Consider the following 22441-nt stretch of genomic DNA (forward strand, 5'->3'; position numbering starts at 1 on the left):
CACCTCGGTACTTCTTGTGAACTCGCCTTCCCTCTTTCTGCACCTTCCTTGTTATTAATACGATGCCTCTTCCCCTACTCCATAATCTACAATCCATTACCCTTGCATAGGATTTTTATTATTATTAACACTCAAAACACATACCTTTAATAATATCAGTTCCATCCTCAGAATTTCATCATCGGTGCAAGCCCCATCTGTCACATAAGCAAACTGCACCAACTTTGGTGGGTATATTTCCTGCACATCAGAGAAACAGAAGGGGATTAAAGGCTTGTTAATAGCTACAAAACATAGGACCGCCTGTCCTGACACTCACCTGTATCAGGAACAAATCACTCAACCCCCCCCCTCCCCCCACCCCCCTGCAGACCTCCTCAGACCCTGAAATTTTTGATGCCATGAACAAACTTAGGTACATCATGGGTGAAGAAGCTTGTGGCCAAGTTTCATCAAAATTATTTGTTTGGTTCAAGCGATAACAACTGAAGTGTTTACGGACTGACTCATTTACGGACACTGCTTGATCGCATAAGCTCCCCAGAACTACGTTCCAGGTGAGCTAAAACGTAGTGAGAACTACGTTCAAAACAGCTGTTTACAACCATCATCTCTTATCTTCCCCCATCCAAATTCTCGATCTTTTTTACCCCCATTAATCCACCTCCCTCAAATTCCCTGCTTTCCTTCCTGAAAGTCCCTGCAGTGTCCATCTTGTATTCCCCATCCCTCTCCCTTCCACAGATCTCCTAATGTCTCTGTTCCCCACTGTTTTGTCCTTCCCACGCCCCCTTTGTCTAATGCCCCCCTGGCTGTGCATTGTGTGTTAGCTCTTATACGAGCCTTGACAAGGTATACAAAAAATATATATTATGGCTTTGGATTGGGGATGATCTGAGATGGCAGTAAACAGCTGTCTTGATGGCATGGAGGGAAGAATAAGATTGAAGAGAAATGAGAATATGGAGATTAATTAATGGGTTGATAGGTCAATAGGTCAAAGGGTAAAGTCACAGCAAGTAGAAGTAGACGTATACCTTATCAGCCCGTCCGCCAGGTTTTTTTTTTTTAAATCCCATCCGGATTTATTTATTTAATTAGCATTTGAGTTTCAGTGTCTGTCTGTTTGTCCAGGCCATAACATTTTTTTTTTTAATTATTTGAGGTTTTGTCATCAAATTTTCAACAAACCTTTATTATGAGAATATGGAGAGCATCAGTTCATAAATTAAAAAAAAAAAAATTTAGCTGTTGTTTTTGTCAAGTTTTGTTCAAATACAGAGCAGACGGGTTTTGCATTTTGGGATGCTATCCAATTCCACTTTGGGTTAAAGCACAAAAATCATGAGGAATGACTTTGCCAATACCCACCTCAGCTTTGGCTGCAATGAAGAGACTCGTGATGCCGATAAGCTGCAGCATCGTTTTTTCAAGGCCTTGCTGTGTACTTAGGAATCGATCAAAAAAGTCCTGAGCCAGGTAGAAGGTTTCCCTCCGCAGCCGATACACCTCACAAACCTGAAATTGAAAAAAATAAAATAAAATAAAATAAATCAAATTAAGAAAGTTTTTCTGAACGCCATATAAAGTGTGGAATTTTAGGGCCTTGCCTCGATGAGCCAATCAAGAAGAATAGCACGCATGCGAGGTTGAAGAGCGGGGTGCCGAAGTAGCGCATTCTTGTCTCGTATATAAGTCTGCTCCTTTTTCAACAAATTTGACCACACCTCTTCAGAATTCGCCCAACTGCAGGACAGATGATCAAACATCACAAAAGAACACCAAACCCACAATCTTATAAATATGTGACATATTATTAAAAGGCATTGCCAACTCAATATGCAGCCAGCCACATTATTATAGCTGTGTGAGGTGCAGTAGCACAAGTTAATTTCTGTACTTGGTTGTGAGCAATGGTGGAAACAAGACCTAAGTTTGGGCAGAGGTTGAGGCCGGTCATGGTTCAGGAAGAGGTTGTTGAAGCGGTATTGTGTGAACCTAGTGGACTCCGGAAGAGGGTTGTCATCCTTTTGCGGCGTGGGAAGCAGGCGGCAGGGGCTTGGAGTCTTGTTTGACCACTAATGAGGAATGAAGACGATTTTAAATAACAAAAAAAATGGATAAAAAGTAAAAGATGAACTTTTAAATACATTTTAAAATGCCGTCATTGGAAAACAAAGATTTTTGAATGCTTGGTGAAAGCATACGGGACATGCGTTGCCTAACTAACATGATGATACGAGGTCTCTTACAAGGAACACAGGAGGCCATTAGGCATATCAAAACCTGTGCTATCATTACCAACCTATTGTTGTTTTTCATGCTCAACGCATCAAGCAAGGACTTGGCCAGGGTTCGAACCACCAACCTCCCAGACTCAGAGCAGATGCTCTAACCATTACCGTTAAAACCAGCTTCAGCGGTGCAATGTGAAAACAATGCAGCATGGATGATCTGCATTGCAGATGGACAATCATTACGATTATCATGTGGAATTGAGAAAACCAGGAAGTAGTGAAGTTCAAAAAAATCCTGCAAACTACGAGAGAGAAGCCAACGCTTTCCCGTTCAGACAAGATGGTGTCTGTGTCCGACCGATACAAGTTGTGTCACAAGGAACTTCGAGGGAGGTCCAAATCAATCCACCTACGTGCTGTTACACTCGTGGTGAATCAAAGATGTAATTGTGGGAGAAGTGAAAGGTGGATTAATATTTTATTTTATTGATCATGGTGCCTTTCCATTGGGCAACATTAAAACGCACTCCCTTTCAGTACAAAGACTCCGATTAGGGGGGAGGGGGGGGGGTCTCACGTTCTCGATTTTACAAACACTTTACACATCTAACAACCAACATTGGGGTAAAAAAATTAATAAATTAATGTTTTCACACATACACATTCAAAGGGGCATTTACACTTCGACCGAGATGTGGAAAGATGGCAGAACAGCTATGGGGAATGAATTTTTATTTCTTTTTTTTTTTTTTGCAATCTCATTGCTTCAAACAAAAGTGAGGAGTCACCATTTTGTAGAACCACCACGAGGCACGAATTTTTTTTATTTTTTTTTTAACAACAAAACATCATCCAATTCACCGCCGGTGTGATAGCACAGAGCTAGGTTCGATTCCTAAAGCGATAAACCCTCACCACACAATCAAGATCCCGCGTCCATGCACCAACCGCAACTGCGCTCACCTCGACCTCCAGGTGACGTTTTTTCCAAGAGGAATGCTCGTCCAACAGAGGTTGGAGTTCAGTGAGAGTCTACCGGAGGAGGAGGAAGAGGAGTATCTTAATCAAAATGACGAGATACAGCTCGAAACAAACAAATCATTGGAACTTGGAAAGGAGACGATTACCTCGGCCTTCCTTTTCCTCGTCTGCAACACGAAGGGCTCAGCACCGCTCGAGCTGCGATGCTTCAACTGGAGCCCGTTTCTGAGGTGATTGAAGGAAAAGAAAACTAAATAGGGAAATTAAAAAAAAAAAAAAACCACCATTTCGCTACAAATTAACCACAAACACAACACCACCGCGGGACTGTAGGCCCAAGAGTGCGAATACCCTCCCTCATCGGGACGAGGGACGTGGCATCCTTCTCACACTGCTCACCTTCTCCTCGACATTTTACCGTCGCTTTCGCTTCTCTGCATATCCCTGCACGTCGACCGCAGCAGTTTATCTAGAAGGGAAGGGAATTAAAAAAATATATACATATATATATATATATAATCACATCACTGAAAGAATCGAGCTGAGGAAAGAAGAATTGCGCGCGCGTGCGGCACGATCCCGTTTTCCCTCCAAGCGCGACGACCGTCCCGCCTTTTGGGTCGATTTGTACAAAAACCGCGCCATCAAAATGCAACGAAAAGGAATCCGAGAAACATCGAGTCGTTCTCTCAGCGAGGACGTTAAAATAATCGCCCATAGTGGAGAAAACCTTCGCGAAAACACCGAAAATTACTCACCGATACGCACACCGTCCCTCCCCCCCCCCCCACGACGCACACACCACACGGTTCGGCGCCATCGAAAACGACACGTCGAGCGGACTTAAAAACCACTCAGGTGGAGGTAAAAGCGCGCGGCACAAGGTCGAACGAAGCTGAAAATAATCAAGGTAGTCTTTAAATCCGAGTGCAGTTCTTCAACACGACGAATGCACTTTTGCGCCTTTTCTACAGGTCGCATCCCGCCCAGCAAATCGATCGCCGAGGAGATTAAGAGGGTGAGAGGGTAAAAGGCTTGAAGTAACAATGCAGATTGTGTGGAAGAAAAAAAAAACTTGTATGAGAGGAAAAAAATCGCGAAAGAAAAAAAAATTTTCTCCGGAGGACAAACAATACCGAACCTGCTGCGAGGAGGACTGTGCGAGGACTGCGCGGAGCGCGCAAAACCACCGGCACAAGACGAAGTGCGCATGCGCAGGGTTTAAAAACCTCCCCGCGGGACACCGCCGAAAGGCTGTGGCGACTATTCAAATTGTCCGTTATCGAACGTGAGGCCTTTGTGGCGAAGGATAAAACTGCGCCAAATGTTGTGGAAGAAAAATACGCGGCAATTGGAAGCTTAGTGGGCGGAGCGAGTGACGCGGAAGCGCGCGAAGGGGGCGGGGCACAGCGACGACGTAAACAAAGTTTTGCCTTCGAGCCGCTTGGTGTGAAACTTAACTGCACACGCGTTTCGTGTACTCCCGAGCGCTGTGCTTCCAGTACGGATTCCTTGTGTGGACTTCGTCGCGGCCTACAAGCGGCTTCCGCCCAGTACGTTGTTCGTAGAATGGCGGGAAATGCCGTTCGCATCATCACCTCCCCCACCAACACCCCCCGTCCCCCCCACCTCGTCCCTCCTGTCCATGTGAGTCGCTGTGCTTATTAATGCATGGCGTCCTCGTGCGATTAATACACTTCCACAACGACACGAGAAACGATGCCATGACTTCACGATAACATGTGGCCTGTCGATGAGTACTATCGATTAGGTGTACATGTACAACACGCACACGGAGGGACGACGAACTTGGATACAGGGGAAGATTGATCAAAACCAGTCGATCGACTTCATTTCATGGCGAAGATGTGGGGGAAGGGGGTTGAAGGGAAACAGTGGGGGCAGGCACAGGGACATTGATTGTTTTTGTTTTTTTGTTGTTGTTGGTTTGCTGTTGCTTTTTGGGGGAGGGGAGATGGAGACGGTTGTTGGATGAGGAAATAACAAATACCGATACCACATTCACTTTTTCATGGGACCCACTCACAGACATCACAATCACGAGACACATGGATACAATCACCCACCATAACTCAGATAGCGAATCGTCCCGCTGATATCCACGTAGCCCTCCATCGACAATGCTTCTGGATCCCTATCTACTGTTTCTGCTGCGACTAGCTTTCTAGGGCGACCATTCCATGTTATTACCTAATCTACGAGTAAAAAACCCCTACCTTTATTAACTCTCTTCTTTACTGTCAGGCATCAGGTTGTGGCCCTTGGTTCTGTCACTGTCCATATTGCTGGAAAAAATTTCCTGCATTTTTTAAAATCTATATGTACCCCTCATTATCTTAAACATCTCTATCAGATCCCCTCGCAATCATCCCTTTTCCAATATATGAAGTCCTGTCTCCATCAGCCACTCATAGGTTCATACAGCTATACCCAGAAATCAATCTAATCACTCAACACTGACCCCTCCTTTTGTCAGACATTACCTTGCTCGGATGTGGTGACCAAAAATGAACCCTATTCTTGACGAAACCTCATTAAATTCCTGTAGTGTTGGCACTACCTTTTGATTTATAATTGATCCCCATGAATATAACCTTAAACCTCATCAGCTTTGCGTATAGCCGTCTTGCACCATGCTGTCTGATTAACCCCACTCCCATATACCTTATCCACCCTTGTAGCTTCCAGTACACCCAGATCCTTCTATGTCAAATGTTCCAGAGTGCCCCTTGCATGATACAGGGTTTATTTTCATTATTTTTACAAATCCCGAGCACCTTACATTTCCTAATCATGTTTTTATTTCAGGCTCACAGTAAAGCCGTCACACGCACATACATACAGACAAATGCACGGGAAACAACACAAGACTGTTAGATGAGACAAACACAGCTACTGAACTTGGGGGAAGTGCCATCTCTTCCCAGTGCATTCTGGGTACCAGTGACACCACAACAATGGCGCCGCCTTTCTCAACCCACTCTGCAGGGTATTTCCTAAGAAGGAATTCTTGAGGTGGAATTTCCTACTCACCGTGGATGCCAACCTGTAGGGATTGTCCGTGTTCTATCCTTTAAAATGTTGAACGACAAGCAAGGAAGCAGCACGTAGCATTTATTTTTAAAGTCTTTGGTATGACTCGGCCGGGGTTTGGACCGCCGACCTCCCAGACTCATTGCGGATGCTTTAACCGTTCCACCACCGAGGGTATGGTCAAACTGCATTACCAAAAACTTTGCCCAATCTGTGAAAGTATCGAGACTTCACTGAATCTGATCGTCCCTCTCTGCTATCTACCTTCTTCCCATCCAAAGCTGTGTCATCTGCAAATTTGGAAAAGCTACATTTAACCCCACCATCCAAATCATTGATGAAAATTATAAATAATAACGCTCCTAGTACTGATCCATGAGGACTCCCTAATGTACTTTAAAAATAATGCCTGGCTATTATGAACCTCAGTATGTACATGTATATATAACTAGAACGGCACTCTTCGACGTCGCGTGTTGACAGATATGCCTCCAACCACATTATTATTGAAGGCTTTTATGTTAAAACAATACGGCCACCGAATCAAGCACCCGATGACATCATCAAAAAATTTTCACCCATACAATATAGCCCTAAATGACCCTCAAATATTTTCATACTGATCGGATAAAGCTTTTGAGGCATGCAATTATGACGTCATAACGATGCCACCTATGACATCATCAAAAAAAAATCACACTTGTTTCCCATGGGTAGGACTTGTCATGTGCCAAGTTTCAATTTTTTCCTTGGAGCGGTTTCAGAGATACAGAAGTCCAATATTTTTTTCCTTTTTTCCAACATGGCTGCCACACGACGTGACCTATGACGTCATAATTATCATATGATCATTCTACATGAATAGTCGCACCTATGGTGAAAACTTTGTGTCATTGGACAAGCGGTTGCAGAGAAAAGCAGAGAAAATTAGCATGGACGGACAGACAACCCGAAACAATCCAGAAACCCGGCGACTTCATCAGCGGAGGTATAAAAATTGGACTAAAACTGATGTTAAAGTGTATTGCAGAGAGAAAACTGACAATAATCAATACCAAGTCAATAAACCTTTATCAATCCAACAATAATTCAGAAACGTGGAGACGGCTGAAAGTCTTCTTTGTTGGAGAACAGTACTCCAGGATGCATCACCATCCTGTACAGCAACTCAAAAAGCTTTATAATCAGTAAATTTCTGGGAATTGGGTTCCAAAAAGGCTTCAAACCCGACAATCTTTGTTCTTCACTTTTAATGGAGCTGAGACTAAATTTTTTTTTATCAATCAATTAAAATTAATCAACATCCTGGAAAAAGACGAAATTATATATTAATAGGAACCTTGGCTCAGTTTGCCCTTCCTCATTCCAGTCTCATTCATAAGACTAACAAGCTCAAATGAGCTAAGATCCTCGTCCTCTTAATGATGACGTCATAAAAACGAACATGACGTCATTGTGATGTATCAGGTTTGCGATAAATTATCTGTGCTAATGCCCGGCTTGATTGCCGCAAACAAAATTCAAACAGCTTGCCTAGTTTCGGACATAATGGTATAGGCGATTTCCATTAGCGGCGATATTATGACGTCAACTTTTTTTCTCGGAAAAATTTCCAAAATCGGAGATGGTTACTGCCTGCGCGTGGGCTTTCTGCATATACATGGCAAGTTTCACGAAGATCCGATGACAACTCTGGGTTGTGAAACAAAAAATGTCAAAAAATAGGAATGACGTCTTAAAAATTGATATGACATCAGAGTGATGCATCATATGTGAGGTAATTCATCTCTCCTAATGCCCTGTTCGATTCCCGCAAACAGAATTCAAAAAGCTTGCCTAGTTTCGGAGATAATATTTAGGCGATTTCCATTAGCGGAGATATTTTGACGTCATAACTTTTTCTAGGAGAAATTTTCAAAATTGGAGATGGTTACTGTCTGCGCGGGGTATTTTCACATATACACGCCAAGTTTCAGGAAGTTTCGATGAAAACTGTAGGCTGTGAATCAAATGAAACAAAAAAAACGTCAAAAAATAGGAATGACATCATAAAAATTGATATGACGTCATAGTGATGCATCATATGTGCGATAATTCATCTCTACTAATGCCCTGTTCGATTCCCGCAAACAGAATTCAAAAAGCTTGCCTAGTTTCGGAGATAACTTTTTAGGCGATTTCCATTAGCGGAGATATTTTGACGTCATAACTTTTGTTTCGAGGATGAATTTTCAAAATCTGAGGTCGTTACTGTCTGCGCAGGGTATTTTTACATATATACGCCAAGTTTCAGGAAGTTTCGATGAAAACTGTAGGCTGTGAAACAAAAAAGTCCACAAGAACAACAACGTGAGTAAGACTTAGAGATCCTCCACGAGGATCTAAAAACAAAGTTGTTGAGTTAAAAAAAAAAAATCCAATGTGTAACTTTTTATGGGACGCTCTGAAAGTGTCATGAGACCTTTACCTGAACTTGTATTACCTGGCTCACGAAGGCTTCCTTCGTGGATCACGTGACAGGTCTCCTGTTGTGGCAAATTTCTCAGACATTTTCCAAAGTGAGACACGTCACCCTCACCGACCCTCTTCTCCCATTTTCAATGTTTACTCCAGATAGTGCGAGAAGAACCCATTACGATTGTACTTTGTATGAATGGTGAAAAGTGCACCAAAACACCTAATTTTTTTTTTTTTTTTTTACCATAAGGGGAAGAACTGTTCCGCATGATCAAGAACTGTGTTTGAGCCTTGAAATGTAGATCTGGAACTGTTCTCACCGTCTTACTTCTGTGGTTCTCAAACTTTGAAGACGTGCCCGCAAGCCTCTTCTCTATGGTCCTAATCCAGGATCGAATGGGTATAAAGATAAAACATGGGTCAAGATAAAGTACTTGTCCCCTCCCCACTCCCGCCACACATACCGGTATAAAAATATATCCAAGGTGCCACTTTAACTAGATATTTAAAAAGTGTACTACATCACCAGCCAGCATGCTCCATCCGCAGTTGTCCAACGGAATCATCGAGGATCTTCTTCCTCATGACAGTGCAGCTTCTTCTTCCTCAGACTGTGAGTGGACTCCCTCTTGAGCTTCTTCTTCTTCTCCTATTTCTTGTCCTTCTTCTTCTTCTCTTTTCTTCTTCTTCTTCTTCGTTCTCTTCTTTTTTTTTTTCCTGCACACGTCAGATTGGGATTGCCAACAAGTTTTCATTTGCTGGCGACTGGATGGCAGCAAATGTTTCCCAAGAGTATAGGATCACAATTCACAACCAATGGTCAGAATGTCATCGAGGCAGTTTATAATGTTGACGATGTTTTCAAAAACAAAGAGAAAGTGTTTTTGCATTTTTTTTTTTTAAATGTTACTTATTGATGTGCCAGTGACCGATCTCGGTGCGATGGGTATGTTCATGGAAACCATCCAACTGGCCGTGAACCTCGTTTAAAATTTCATCTCAATTCAGAAAAATTGAAATCAAAATGGGGATGATCTCAGAGGATCAAAAACATTGTTAAAATTACCATTTTGGAACTGATGTTCCAATTTTCTTGGAGTTCCGTCCCCCAAGCCTTCATGTAGGATGAAGGGTTGTATTCTCCTTTCGGTTGGTAGGGATGGACTTCTACCTTCTACATCCTTGAATCGGACTTGGAACCTCTGGGTTCGAGTCGTTCTTCGGCTTTGTAGGTACCAGAAGCTACGCTCCACACCTGCGGGTTCAATCCCACCGTGTAATGGGCATTTTAACATTCCGGAGATGAAGTGACTGCGAAGCGTCCCATTGGCTCCCTCTTGCAGGTCGGGCCCAGCCGGGTACAAGGTGCTCCGCCATGCAGACGAGGCCGTCTGTGGGCGCTTCCCGTGAGTAACTCCGCGATGAATCGAATCACAGAGTTCGTTGTGCGCGACATAACTAGCTGTTAACCGAGCTGTAACCGCTCGCTTTGTTACCACAACGTACTCGAGCTGTTCGCGATACCGACCTGTTGATGGAATGGTGAGGCGGCTCTTGATGGGTGATGATATTACCAACTTGAGGAGGGTGGAGATTAAACATTGTTGTCTTAATTGCGAATGTTCTGTGTCTTTTGGTCCGTCCAGTCGGCTGTGCCCAGTTGCTGCTTCCGACCGGTGCGGACGTGCACATGTGTGGGACTTGTGGAGGACAGTTCGGTTACATTGAGGCGTTCATAGAGCACAAGAAACCAGGACACTGCACTGCAACGGTGTCGCTGCGTGGACCGGACGCGCTACCTGGACGTGGACCGGGCGCGCTGCCTGGACATGGATCTCGCACGCTGCCTCGACGTGGACCGGGCGCGTTGCCGGGACGTGGACAGGGCGCGCTGCCTGGACGTGGACCAGTTGTGTTGCCTGGACCTGAACATGGACCAGACGTACTTCCTGGACGTGGACCGGGCACGCTGCCTGGACGTGGACCGGGCATGCTGCGCGGACATGGAAAGGGTGCACTGCCCAGACGTAGACCAGATTCATTACCTGAACCTGGACTGGACGCACTGCCTGGACCTGGACCGGACGCGCTGCCTGGACGTGGACCGGGCACGCTGCCTGGACGTGGACCGGGCACGCTGCCTGGACGTGGACCGGGCACGCTGCCTGGACGTGGACCGGGCATGCTGCGCGGACATGGAAAGGGTGCACTGCCCAGACGTAGACCAGATTCATTACCTGAACCTGGACTGGACGCACTGCCTGGACCTGGACCGGACGCGCTGCCTGTATCTGGACCTGGACCTGGACCTGGACCAGACGCGCTGCCTGGACCAGACACGCTGCCTGGACCAGACGCGCTGCCTGGACCTGCACCTGGACCGGACGTGCTGCCTGGACCTGGACTAGACGCTCAACCCGTCACTGCCTTGCCCCCTGGCACTGGTATGCAGGCACTGGTACGCAGACACACAGTTTCAGATCCTGAAATACATGGCACTGTATTTCTAACATTATTGCAGATTGCAACTAAAATCGATATCACATTTGCATACACAGTCAAATGATGGTTTATAGCAGCACAGATGCATTGCAGTTAAAGTATAAAGTGATGACTTTTCATTTAATCTGCAACTACCCCATTATATTGCAATAGTAATAGATGTGTGTATAAATATATATATATATATATATATATATATATATATATATATATATATATATATATATACACATATTTTTTTATGTAGTTGCCGTTGTGGAGGGAGATGGAAGGATTTAATAAGGAAGTTGAGCATTGTGTAGAGTTGCGTGGTCTGTGGACGAGTAGAAGCATCTCGATGGAACTAAGTTAGGGAATCTGTGAGCTTAAGTGTTCAGTGTCACCACATTAGGGGTGGTGCGGTGTTAATTAGCCGAGGGAGTAAATATAAGTTCCCAAGTACGTGATTGCCCTCTGTGATTTTCCCTCTGTTTTTTTTATATTACAAGCCAGGCAGTAAAGCTGGGAAACGTGTCCCTGAAACGACAAGAAACAGGAGAACCCCTGCTTGGGCTGGCCACCCCCACTACATTTTCTGTCAAGTAGTGGGATTCGAACCCCAGCATCCCCACGACATTTGGTGATCAGGAGTGTGGGATGTCAATCCTCGTGACATTCGACATCGGATGGGATTTTAGAATCCATCGGGACCACGACATTTGGTCCCGGAGTGAGCAAAAGCTTAAAAATAAAAATAATTGGGAGTTGTAATCGGGGTACAAATTGTCTAGTTTATTGGTGTTGGGAGAAAAGAACGATTGGAAATTTAAAGAAGTTTATTTTTTTCTTTTTTGAGAAGATTAAACACGTGCTCGAAATGGTGGATAGGCATGAGATGGCGATGTTCATGTTAGGCCAAAAAAAAAAAATGTTGCATTGGCGTAACGGGTCACTGAAAAATAGGGTAGGTCGGTCGGGATCTTTTTTTTTTTTTTTTTTCCTAATAAATCCCTCCCAAAATCTCCCCCGGCTCGAGTACCACCCTTTTTGTCGGCGGGTTCTGTCCGAAACACTTCCGGGTTTTTGCGATCGCGATCGCAATCAACAAGATACTTGAAAACGATAGCAAAACAACAAAAATAGCAAAATAGGGTCGGCAAAATTTTTCGATAGCAAAAAAACAAAAAAAAACGTAGGGTCGGCGGAATTTTTAGGGTCGGGCAGGTTACGCCAATGCAACATTTTTTTTTTTTTTTTTTTGGCCTTACGTCGTGAGTATGAAGGAGGCAAGCCAGGAGTGGAGCCAGGTGATGATACGGTAGGAACCTTCCCCATTCCTGGGCTGTCGAGTCAGGAAATGGGTGTGTTGGTTCTCCGATTCACCGTGGAGCGAAGAAAGGAAATAAGAGAAGGGAATGAACAATTGAAAGACAGAATTGGAGGGGAAATGAGGAGACAAAATTGTTGAACAAAGGGAAGAAATAAGGGAAAGGAATGGATGGTTGGAAGGGCAACGGTTCCAGCGTTCGATGGTTGAGGATGCATTGTCCTACGTGCAACTCCAGGCTCGGCCCCAACCACAGAAGCAGTGAGTGTTCACAGGCATTGTTACCAAGTTACATGATGTCTTTGGTTTTGTTAATGAGGATGTGTTCTTCCAACTCAGTGCCGTGAAGGGGAAGACTCCAAAAATGGGAGACAAGGTCCTCGTTGAGGTCACATGTGCCTACATGCCATTCAAGTGGAATGCTCAGCATGTGCAGATATTGCCTATTCCAAACCAAGGACTTATGAAACCCACACAGTCAACAGGGGGAAAAAATTTCCACCAGCAACAGCAGCAAGTACAACTCCCGGCTCAGCCCCAACCACAGAAGCAGCGAGTGTTCACAGGCATTGTTACCAAGTTACATGATGTCTTTGGTTTTGTTGAGGAGGACGTGTTCTTCCAACTCAGTGCTGTGAAGGGAACGACTCCAAAAATGGGAGACGGGGTCCTCGTTGAGGCCACATATAATGCCTGCATGCCGTTCAAGCGGAATGCTCAGTGTGTGCAGACATTGCCTACTCCAAACCAAGGACTAATGAAACCCACACAGGAACTGGGGGCACGAATTGATGGAGTAGGGGAAATGAATGAACGATTGGAAGACAAAGTTAATGAACAAAGGAATGAAATGAATGGACAAACTAATGAACTGGGACAATTAGACCTGAAGGGCTATCCCATCTGGGTGGATTCCATCATGCAATAGCAGGAAGAGGAATTGGGATTTCATCAGTGCCAGGATGGCAGTTTGGAGCAAAAGTTGGAAACTCGTGTAACAGAACAAGAGCTGGTGTTAGCTGATAAAGGCTTATGGGAGCCACAATTGACTGGGGATAGGAAGGATGGAACATTAGGAGCAGCTGAATACATGGGACAAAGCCATAAAGGGAGAGGAGATAGAACCAAGGGTTTCTGTTAGCCTCAATGGTGATGTCAATGGTCCTGTTGAGACCATGCTTAGACTGACTGACTCGTACGAAGTTGGGTTGCACTTGCTGCACTTTGACATTGGGGACGTTGCTGAACAGGGTTGAGCAGATTTGGCAGAGCCAATGTTTGAACCACTTGCAGGACATGTGGAGGAGGAGAGTTGCAGCAATGTTGGCTTACGGTTGTATTGAGCAGCAGGCTCATCTTGAATTAGACCAGAGTGAGTCAAGTGCAGGCTTTGAAGAGAAACATGTCTGAATTTACATTTTGGGCAACACAAGGTGCCAACATTGTCTGGAATGTAGCAGGCACTTTCTCCTTTTCCAGCAACTCTGTTCTCAACTGTAAGTTCTGTAATTTGCTCCACAAGCTTTTGCGCGGTGTGCACTGCAACTTTCCGCAGGATTCCTCCCTTCCAGTTGCTCGGCTGGGGGAGTTTGCTTGTGTGTAGAACCACCGTCATGACCGTTGCGGTTTGCTTGTGGCAAGCTACATCATGTTGATGACGAAGAAAGTTGACTGCCACATTGGGTGGCTGGTTTTTCCATCTGGCTTGACAGTGACGTATGTGGAGCTTGGCACTGCGGGAGAGAGTGGCATTGGCGCCATCATTCAGCTGATAGTGGAGTTGTTTGATTGTATGGACGGTGAGCTTACCCATTTTGAAGCAGGTTTTGCATCTTTGGATCTCCCGCGTGCTATTTCCATGACACAGGTCATACCAGATCTGAGTCTCTGAGTCTCCCGTCCTATGGAGGTACAACTGTGGTGCGATAGAGAGCAGGGACCACACACAAGGGCGTCTGCACTGGTTGAGCATGAGAGTCCAGTAGTGGTGATTTCAGGAGTGGAGCCGCCGGAACTTGAACCGGAACCAGAACCACAGCCTTTACTGATTCCAGAACCACAGCCTTTACTGATTCCAGAACCCAGCATTTCAGAAGGACCTGATGAAAAAGATCTACTGATGGAGAGTTTACACCAGGAGAACAGAGCGTTGAGTACTGAACTGCTGTCATTCAAGAGTGAAGCCCAGAAGGTGATGAAGAGACGATGGTGGGAAGAAAGCCAGAGCTAGAAAAAATGCAAACCGAAAGAAAAGGAACAGGGAATTCGAGCAGAGAAGCTGGAGCAAGAGCTGCACAAGACCAAAGCACATCTCAACTCACTCCAACTCTTACCGCAGGCAGCCAAGCAGACGAGCATAACAGCCCAAGGTCAGGTGATGGTGCTCGCGTTAACCCTCGTGGCTGTTTGTCTGGCTTTTGTCTATCATGGATGGTGGAGTCTGGTTGCTGGCATCCATGCATGCCTGGGAGTAATCCTCATGCTGAGTGTGGGTCAGCCGGTCGTGGCCTTGGTCTGCTCTCGGTATGGCTCACCCAGAAGATACAGTTTTAATTGGATCTGCTGGGCTATGGCAATGTCTGCATGGATTATGGCTGTGGCCCCAATTCATCCTTGAGGAGAATGTCGGCTTCTGAGAACGAATGAGAGAACTTTTGGCCGACCAGATCCCAGAGGAGAATGTGGGCATCGATTGAAAGTGGATGAAAGAAATCTGTATCTTTCAGATCCCGGAGGGGGATGCAGGCATCGATTTGGAATGGACGTGAGAACTCCAGACCGAATAGATCCCGGAGGAGGATAGAGGCATTGATCGGGACAGGATGAGAGAAATTTGGGTCTGCCAGACCCTGGAGTAAGATGTAGGCTTCTGGGAGAGGATGAGAGAAACTTGGGTCTACTTTATCCTGGAGGGGGGGGGTGCAGGCATTGATCCTGCTGCCTCTCACAAGAAACTTTGGAGACAGTTATTGTGGCTGATTTGATTTTTTGACACCTCATCGAGGGTATGCTTGAAGTCTACAATTGTACCCAATCACAAGCCAGGGTGATCGACAAGATTTTGGAGTGATGGACAAATTAAAAAAAATACGTAAATAAATAAAGAGTTGGGATCTAGGGAGTTTGAAAGTAACGAATCCACAGCGGTGGATCAAAAGGGTGTGAAGAAAATTTAGAAGGGGTGGATGACACTTTTGGACCCGAGTTACTTGCGACGACTTACACTAAGGGTAAAGTGTTTTCATGCTACTGTCCCAAGTGTTCAATTTCGCTTGGAAATTGGGACATGGGTAATTAGGATGAGAGCGAGCGAGAGTGACTCAATGGTCGGTAAAGGGATGTGTTTGGAAACCAAAATTGTCTGGTGGAGTTGATGTCTGTTATGTGTTAGAATTGAATTGTTTCAAGAATGAATGCGAATTATAACATGTAGGCAGGCCATGGCAGGATAGGAACACGACAACCATTTTGCGTTGCATTATTTGAGGATTGAATGACAGCGGGGGAGGAAATGAGATATTGGACTGTGTTGGTGGGGAAGATATTTGGGTCCGCAGGAATGGATCAAGCTCTGGAGGAGCGGTGACCGTGGCCCCGATTAGGTAATTTGGCCTTTGCAGCTGGTAGTGTATGAGGCTGCATGAAAGCCTGATTGTGTATGAGGCTGCGTGAGAGCCTGGATGTGTAGAGAAATGGAGAACCGTCGGAGGGGAGATCTGATTTGGGCGACCAGTGGCAAGGAGAACCCTGGCGACCCGTATGAGGCTGCATAAGAACCTGGATGTGAGGAGACCCTCCCTGGTGAGGCGTACAGCGATAGAGCTGTTTGCGTGTCAGGGACCGAATAATTGAAAGGGGTTGGGGGGGGGGGCAAAGAAGTCGTAAGTTGGGCGACTTGTTTTTGGACTGCGGACACCACAACCGGAAGTGCACCCACCATTATTGTTGTTTGCTACCTCCCCACTGCCCAGTTGAGGATCACACGTGTGTAATAACATTTAAGCCATGGTCTTGCAGGGTTGGAATGAATGATTCATATTAAATTTATGTGTGTGAGTGAGGGAAGGTTCACTGAATCCATGTCACTAACCTGAACCGGAGAGAGGGTTCACGAAAATTTGAAATCGGTAAATTTGGATGGCTCCACAGGTAACATTGGGTATTGTGGCATCCACCAATGTACGCAGCCTTTAGAAGGGGGTTGTATAAATGTTTAATTGAGGTTTATCCTACATTCGATTTTTTTTTTTTTTTTGTGTGTTTTCTGACATTTTCTACCCACCCCAGGAGTTAGGAGCGAGGAACCAAGATACTTGCAAATATATGAATTGTTGTGCTTTCGGCACGTAGAACGTTAAGAAGAATAGGTAAGTTAGCTATGGCTCACAGCCCTCCTAATTTATTTCATCGGCTAATTAGGTGTGGATCAGTAAGTGGTAAGGCTGGAATGGTAATGCCTGAATTGAAACTTGCAGGAGCTACGGTGCCTGGGGGGTGGGGTGGGAGGGGCTATATTTGTGGGGGTAGATGGAAGGATTTAATGAGGAAATTTAGCATTGTGTGGAGTTGCTTGGTCAATGTATGAGTATAAGCATCTTGATGGAACTAAGTTAGGGAATCTGTGAGCTTAAGTGTTGCGTGTCACCACACGATGGGTGGTGTGTTGTTAATTAGCCTAGGGAGTAAAAAATAAGTTCCCCAGTATGTGATTGCCCTCTGTGATTTTCCCTCTGTTTTTTTTTATATTGCAATCCAGGCAGTAAAGCTGGGAAGCGTGTCCCTGAAACGACAACGGGTTTGGGGGTAAGCAGGCTACGCCCCGGAGGCGGAGGAGATGGAGGGCAGAAGGGGAGAGAGCGTGGAGGAGAGGCTGGCACATTGCACATGTGGATTGGGGAGAGGCTGGCGCATTGCACGTGGGGATTGTGGAAGGCTTCCGTCTGGATAGAATGGGAGATCGGCAGAGCACACACGCGAGGTCGGTGCGAGGCACCTTTGGAAAGAGGAAGGCTGGCACCTTTGGAGCCTTCATGTGGAAAAAGGTGCTTGCGGATTGCCTGGCGTACGTCTGCCCAGCTACGAGTGACGGTGCCATTTTGCGCACGTGTGCACATGCTGGTGGAAGCTCCCCATTCCAAGTTCAACAAGGACCAGCTGTGGGCCAGCTGAGTACCAGTATACTTAAAAGGGGGAGTTTTTCTTTTCATTTTGGTCACCCTTCGTCTGTATTTGCATCTGCGTGCGAGGCCTCAACTGTATGATTTATTTATTGTTGTTATTATTTCCTTATGCATTGTTGTCTTTGTAAATATTTGTGTATGTGCATAAAATGTGTTTATCTTGAAGAAACAGTATTCGTGTAATTGTCTTGGGTTCGCAGATTAAACCCGCTGTGTATCCGTTCCATTCCCAGTACTCTGCCGTCCACCATTGCCCTCCGCCATACCCTTCGAGCACGTGTTAAAATCTCCATCAATCAATGTGTCCGGCTCCTTTTAATAAGGAACCATTTGCGTCCGGGAGCTGTCGGTGTTAACCGCCCGGGTCTGACAAATTTTATATATATATATATATATATATATATAGTTGCGGAAATGGCCCTTAGTGTGTTATTAAATATAGGATTAGCCCAGATCCCCCATTAAATGCATGTTTAGTCAGGTTGTTCGGTAATTGGACGTTACATGTGTGTCGGGAGATGTAGGAGGCTGTTCATTTGTTCGTACGGTGGTGGTTTACCGAGAGGTTCTTCTTCTTCCTTCCCCTCTCCGGACGACAGTCCCCACCCAGCGCTCTGAGAGGGAGTGGCCAAGAGAAGCGAGTGCCGGGAAGGGGAAGGTGGAACTGAGAGCACCGAGGTGGCGTGATCGGCTGTACAAGGGACGGTGGGGTCTGTTTGCAATCGGCTTTCGTGAAGAGCGAGCCGAAAGAAAGGCAAGGAAGGGACTGCAAGAGGTCTGTCTGCCATCGGCTGGAGGAGAAACTGCTAGCGTCGGTCGGCAATCTGCTGAAGGAGTAACTCGCGGTGCGTGTGGTCAGCGATCTGTAAGAGAGGAACGGCCTGAACCTGAGGGTCTAGTAGGCGATCTGCCAACGGAGTAACTGAGCCTGAGTGTCGAGTGAGGATTCTGCTGTATAGAAACGACTCGTGGGAGGCTGCAGTCTGCTTCGAGAGGAACTGGCTGCTGTGTGAGTTGGCGATCGATTTTATGAGGAGGTCATCGACAAGTTCAACCTGCGTCTAACCATGGAGCCTCTGTCCTTACTCACGGCACGGCCCGACACGTCTCGACACGTCTTGCAGTCCCATCGATCCGCCTGCGGAGCCCAACACCCCGATTTGGCCTAACCTGGTGAACAGGCCAGGCCCGGACTTGTACACTGGACCTTGTGAAAAGCCAGCTGGAGCATACCATAGATCTTTCGTCTTGTGCCGTCGACCTTACGGGGGCTGAACGCGCTGAGGCTGCGTGTGTGGGTGGTGCGACAAAAGGAGGACGACGCCGCCATCTTGCCACGCTGCATGCTCGAGCTAGGTGCTTGAATCAGTTGACATCGGCTTGTCACGAGCCGCATTCGTGCCTTTGACACTTTTCCTCATCCATGAGGCATCACCAAGTACTCTGTGTATTGTCTGCATGTTTTCCGTGTCTTGTCTGCATGTTGTCTAAGGTTTATCTCGCTAGGGTTTCCTTCGAAACCCGTAATCCGTAGCTCCCTAGTTAAGAACGGGTTATAGATTAATTATAACATTGTCGTGAATGCTTTGCTTTTTTGTGTTCCCTGATGTGTCCCCAATAGATCTGGCTGAGTTATATGAGATTTGCCGCCTTGAATTTATTCGTGCCGCGCCGAGGAACGATCCGCTCGATTTGGATATAAAACCCAATGGGGCTACGGACTGGCAGACTCCGCTCGGTCTCTGACAAATCCAGTCTGTAGCCGGGGTCTATTCCCCCAGCTGGCAAGGCACAGGTGTATTTTGGTATCGTGATCTGAGGCGCGTAATCCGAGACCTGTGCCTAGCTAGCCGGCGTTATAACCCCTGAGACAGCGGTGCTGTTAAGTGACACCGAATCTTCAACATTATATATATATATATATATATATATATATATATATATATATATATATATATATATATATATATATATATATATATATATATATATATATATATATATATATATATATATATATATATATATACAGGGTGTCCCTAAAAAAATGACATCATTTCGTAGTCTAATAACATAGCTATTTCTCGCTCAAATGATCTCAAATTTTAACAAAATGTGTAAAAACTAAGTTGAATGTTTAATTCTTATCTCAATGAGAATCTGCCAGGAAGATGGATTGGGCGTGCCAGTGATAATTACAATGTGCTGTTGAAATGGCCACCACGTTGACCTGACTTGACACCTTGTGATTTTTTTTTTCTATGGGGCTATGTGAAAGGACTGGTCTATATCCCACCTCTTCCTACAAGCCTAGTGGAACTTAAGCAGAGAATCACTGAGGCGCTGGAGAATGTTACGCAAGACATGCTACAGCGTGTTTGGCAGGAGCTGGACCACCGACTTGACGTGTGTCGTGTCACAGGCGGTGCGCATATTGAACATTTGTGAAATTTTGAGAAAACGGTTATAAAATCTACATCCCTCTGAATCTCTTGTTCGAATTTTGATAAATAAATCTTTTATTGTTCAACATGAAGTCTATTTACTTTCGTTTGCCTGGGACATGTAGTTACTTAGATATTCAAGTTTCAAATGATGTCATTTTTTTAGGTCAATATATTCAATATATTTTATTATATATATATTGTTGTGGTTACCAGATTCGCAAACCACCATTCAGGTCCCTTAGGTGAGGTATCTCGGTAAGTGCATGTGTAGTTAGGCCCAAACCCGTTGTCTAGTGGGAATACATGTCATTTATACGTGCTGCGACTCTTCAGGATAGCCGTTTTTCTTTTACTATCTTTATTTTGGACCAACCGCCCTGATCACAACCACAACATCAACCACAACCACAACATCAACCACAACCACCGCTTCACCACAACCGCCACGACCTTCCCGTCACACCTCGCCACCGTAGCATCGCCACCGTTCTTGCCCCGCTGTGGGTACCGGTGTTGGACTCATGCAGAACGCGCGTCGAACAGCGTGTACAAAATCACGGATTTTGTGCTTCAAAAACGGATCAAAAACGACACACGCCCACTTTTTGCCGTCCAATCGGTGAGCGAGGGGCGAGGTGGCCCCGCCCCCAGGGCGATCGATATATGCAAATTTGTGGATCAAAAAGCCTTCACGCCCACTTTTTGTCGGGCCAATGGGGAGCGAGGTGAAAGGTCAAAGGGAGGGGGTCAAAGGCGAAGTTACGGGGGGATAAAAGGACGGTGTTCGTCAGTCAGAAGAAGGAGAACGAGAACGGGAAGGAGAGTCGCAAACGAGAACGAGAAGGAGTCGAGAACGAGAAGGAGTCGGAACGGAGGGGACGAGTGTGGAAGACTGGAGCCCGAAGCCTGCAGTGGCTGGAGAAGCTGAAGAGAGTCGGACGAGGGGGTGCTCGCGTCGGTGCCAGGAGCTGCACGCCCGAGGGAGGCCGGCAGCGCGACCTGGCCGAGGTGGAGACGCACACCAGGGATAATAAAGATCCTCTATACCCCGAGCATCAGCAACCCCCTCCTGTTTCCCCCGCGCTGAGATAGTGCGACCAAGGGGGCCCCGTTCCCACCCCCAGCCAGGCACTGTCCACGAGGCCCGCGGGTTGCGGGGCCATCGCCGCTCCGCGTCTCATCACCAGACGGGTAGGCCCGACCCGGTCTCGGCCTCAGGCCTGCCCCATTCTTGGGGGATTTCTTTTCCTTGGTTTTGGGTATGTGTTGTCGGCGCCGTCTGTGAAGTAGAATTGTATAAGTGTTGCCGTGTGCTCGGTAGTCGGTATTAGCTCTGCACTGTGTTTTCACTTTTATGTTTGCTTTTTGTGTAAATGGAATTGTGTTTTCTTTTTTTGTGTGCATTTGGTGGAATTGTATTTGTGTGCTTTCCGTTCGTCGCGAATAAATGTGCTTTATTGTTGAACTGTTCTCCCGCTTCGCTTCGTCTTTTCCTCCATTGAATCCCCATCTTGCTTCACGTAAAGGGTTGGTAGTGGGCTGAATACGCCCGATAATTAATCGAACCGTCGAGGTCGACGATAACACCGCTCGGTTATTCTGATAGTACGGAACGGGTCGCTTAAGTGGCCCGTGTCCGAAGTCGACCTGCGGCGAGGTGCGATCGCCCGGTCTACCCTCCGCGTGGGTACTTAGGTAGTTCGAATTTGGCGAGCAACCCTATCCCACGCGGGGGCTGATTGGCTCGATCGCGGTGAGACCGAAAGGTCCACCCGTGACTGGTTCCCGGCGTTAGTCCGAGAGGGTCACGACTGGATTGTCCGTCCGGTGGGCGACGTGCCGCGATTCGAGTTACGTGGCCGTCGCACGCCGGCGGGCGCGAAAACCGCAACACTGGTGTCAGGTCGTGCGATACAAATTCATCGCCCTCCTCGCGGCACTGGTATCGGAGAACAGGAAAACGGGCTCTCCTGTCTCTGGCTAAATTTACGGGAATCGGTCCAGGGGTGAGAGAAGCGACCCCCGATTCCCTCCAAATTACGAGCGAGCAAATTAACCCTTCACGAGAAGCAAGATGGCGTCTCAAGGCGAGCGGGAGCCGGGGGTATTAGAAATGTATATGTGTAATAATGTAGAGTCCATGGTCCAGGATGGAATCCCCGAGCAGGAAATGTTGATTGTGCAGGAACACGGACTCGCCCAACTGAACCCAGGGCCCGAGGTGGGTGCGGCAGCGGCCGCGGTGTATGACACCTCCCCCTCTCCACCAAGACCCTT

General features: G+C 46.4%; 2 protein-coding genes across 14 annotated transcripts in view; one reads left to right on the plus strand and one right to left on the minus strand.

Annotated features, from left to right (window-relative positions):
- LOC147023131 (G1/S-specific cyclin-E1-like) overlaps positions 1 to 9293 on the minus strand; it is a 62226-nt gene extending 52933 nt beyond the window's left edge. For 4 of the 9 annotated variants that reach the window (XM_085888245.1, XM_085888242.1, XM_085888241.1 and 1 more), the window contains exons 1-8: positions 4360 to 4690; positions 3618 to 3687; positions 3365 to 3443; positions 3153 to 3269; positions 1930 to 2078; positions 1611 to 1746; positions 1372 to 1518; positions 145 to 240 (exon numbers count right to left, since the gene is read on the minus strand). In XM_085888245.1, the coding sequence (XP_085744371.1) occupies positions 145 to 240; positions 1372 to 1518; positions 1611 to 1746; positions 1930 to 2078; positions 3153 to 3269; positions 3365 to 3443; positions 3618 to 3658 (765 nt within the window). In that variant the 5' untranslated portion in view covers positions 3659 to 3687; positions 4360 to 4690. Of the gene's footprint in view, positions 1 to 144; positions 241 to 1371; positions 1519 to 1610; positions 1747 to 1929; positions 2079 to 3152; positions 3270 to 3364; positions 3444 to 3617; positions 3688 to 4359; positions 4691 to 9049; positions 9111 to 9255 lie in introns of those variants that run through there. The other 5 variants (XM_085888246.1, XM_085888248.1, XM_085888250.1 and 2 more) reach the window with 5 other exon arrangements.
- Positions 9294 to 9880: 587 nt separating this feature from the next.
- Positions 9881 to 22441, plus strand: part of LOC147023133 (uncharacterized) — a 65947-nt gene continuing 53386 nt past the window's right edge. For 2 of the 5 annotated variants that reach the window (XM_085888252.1, XM_085888255.1), the window contains exons 1-2: positions 9881 to 10135; positions 10376 to 11173. In XM_085888252.1, coding sequence (XP_085744378.1) covers positions 10105 to 10135; positions 10376 to 11173 — 829 coding nt within the window. In that variant the 5' untranslated portion in view covers positions 9881 to 10104. Of the gene's footprint in view, positions 10272 to 10375; positions 11174 to 22441 lie in introns of all 5 variants that reach the window. The other 3 variants (XM_085888254.1, XM_085888253.1, XM_085888251.1) reach the window with 3 other exon arrangements.

The sequence above is a fragment of the Eptatretus burgeri genome, chromosome 7 (assembly GCF_056783735.1).
Source record: "Eptatretus burgeri isolate ZD-2024b chromosome 7, Ebu_testis_v1, whole genome shotgun sequence".
Classification (NCBI taxonomy): Eukaryota; Metazoa; Chordata; class Myxini; order Myxiniformes; family Myxinidae; genus Eptatretus; species Eptatretus burgeri.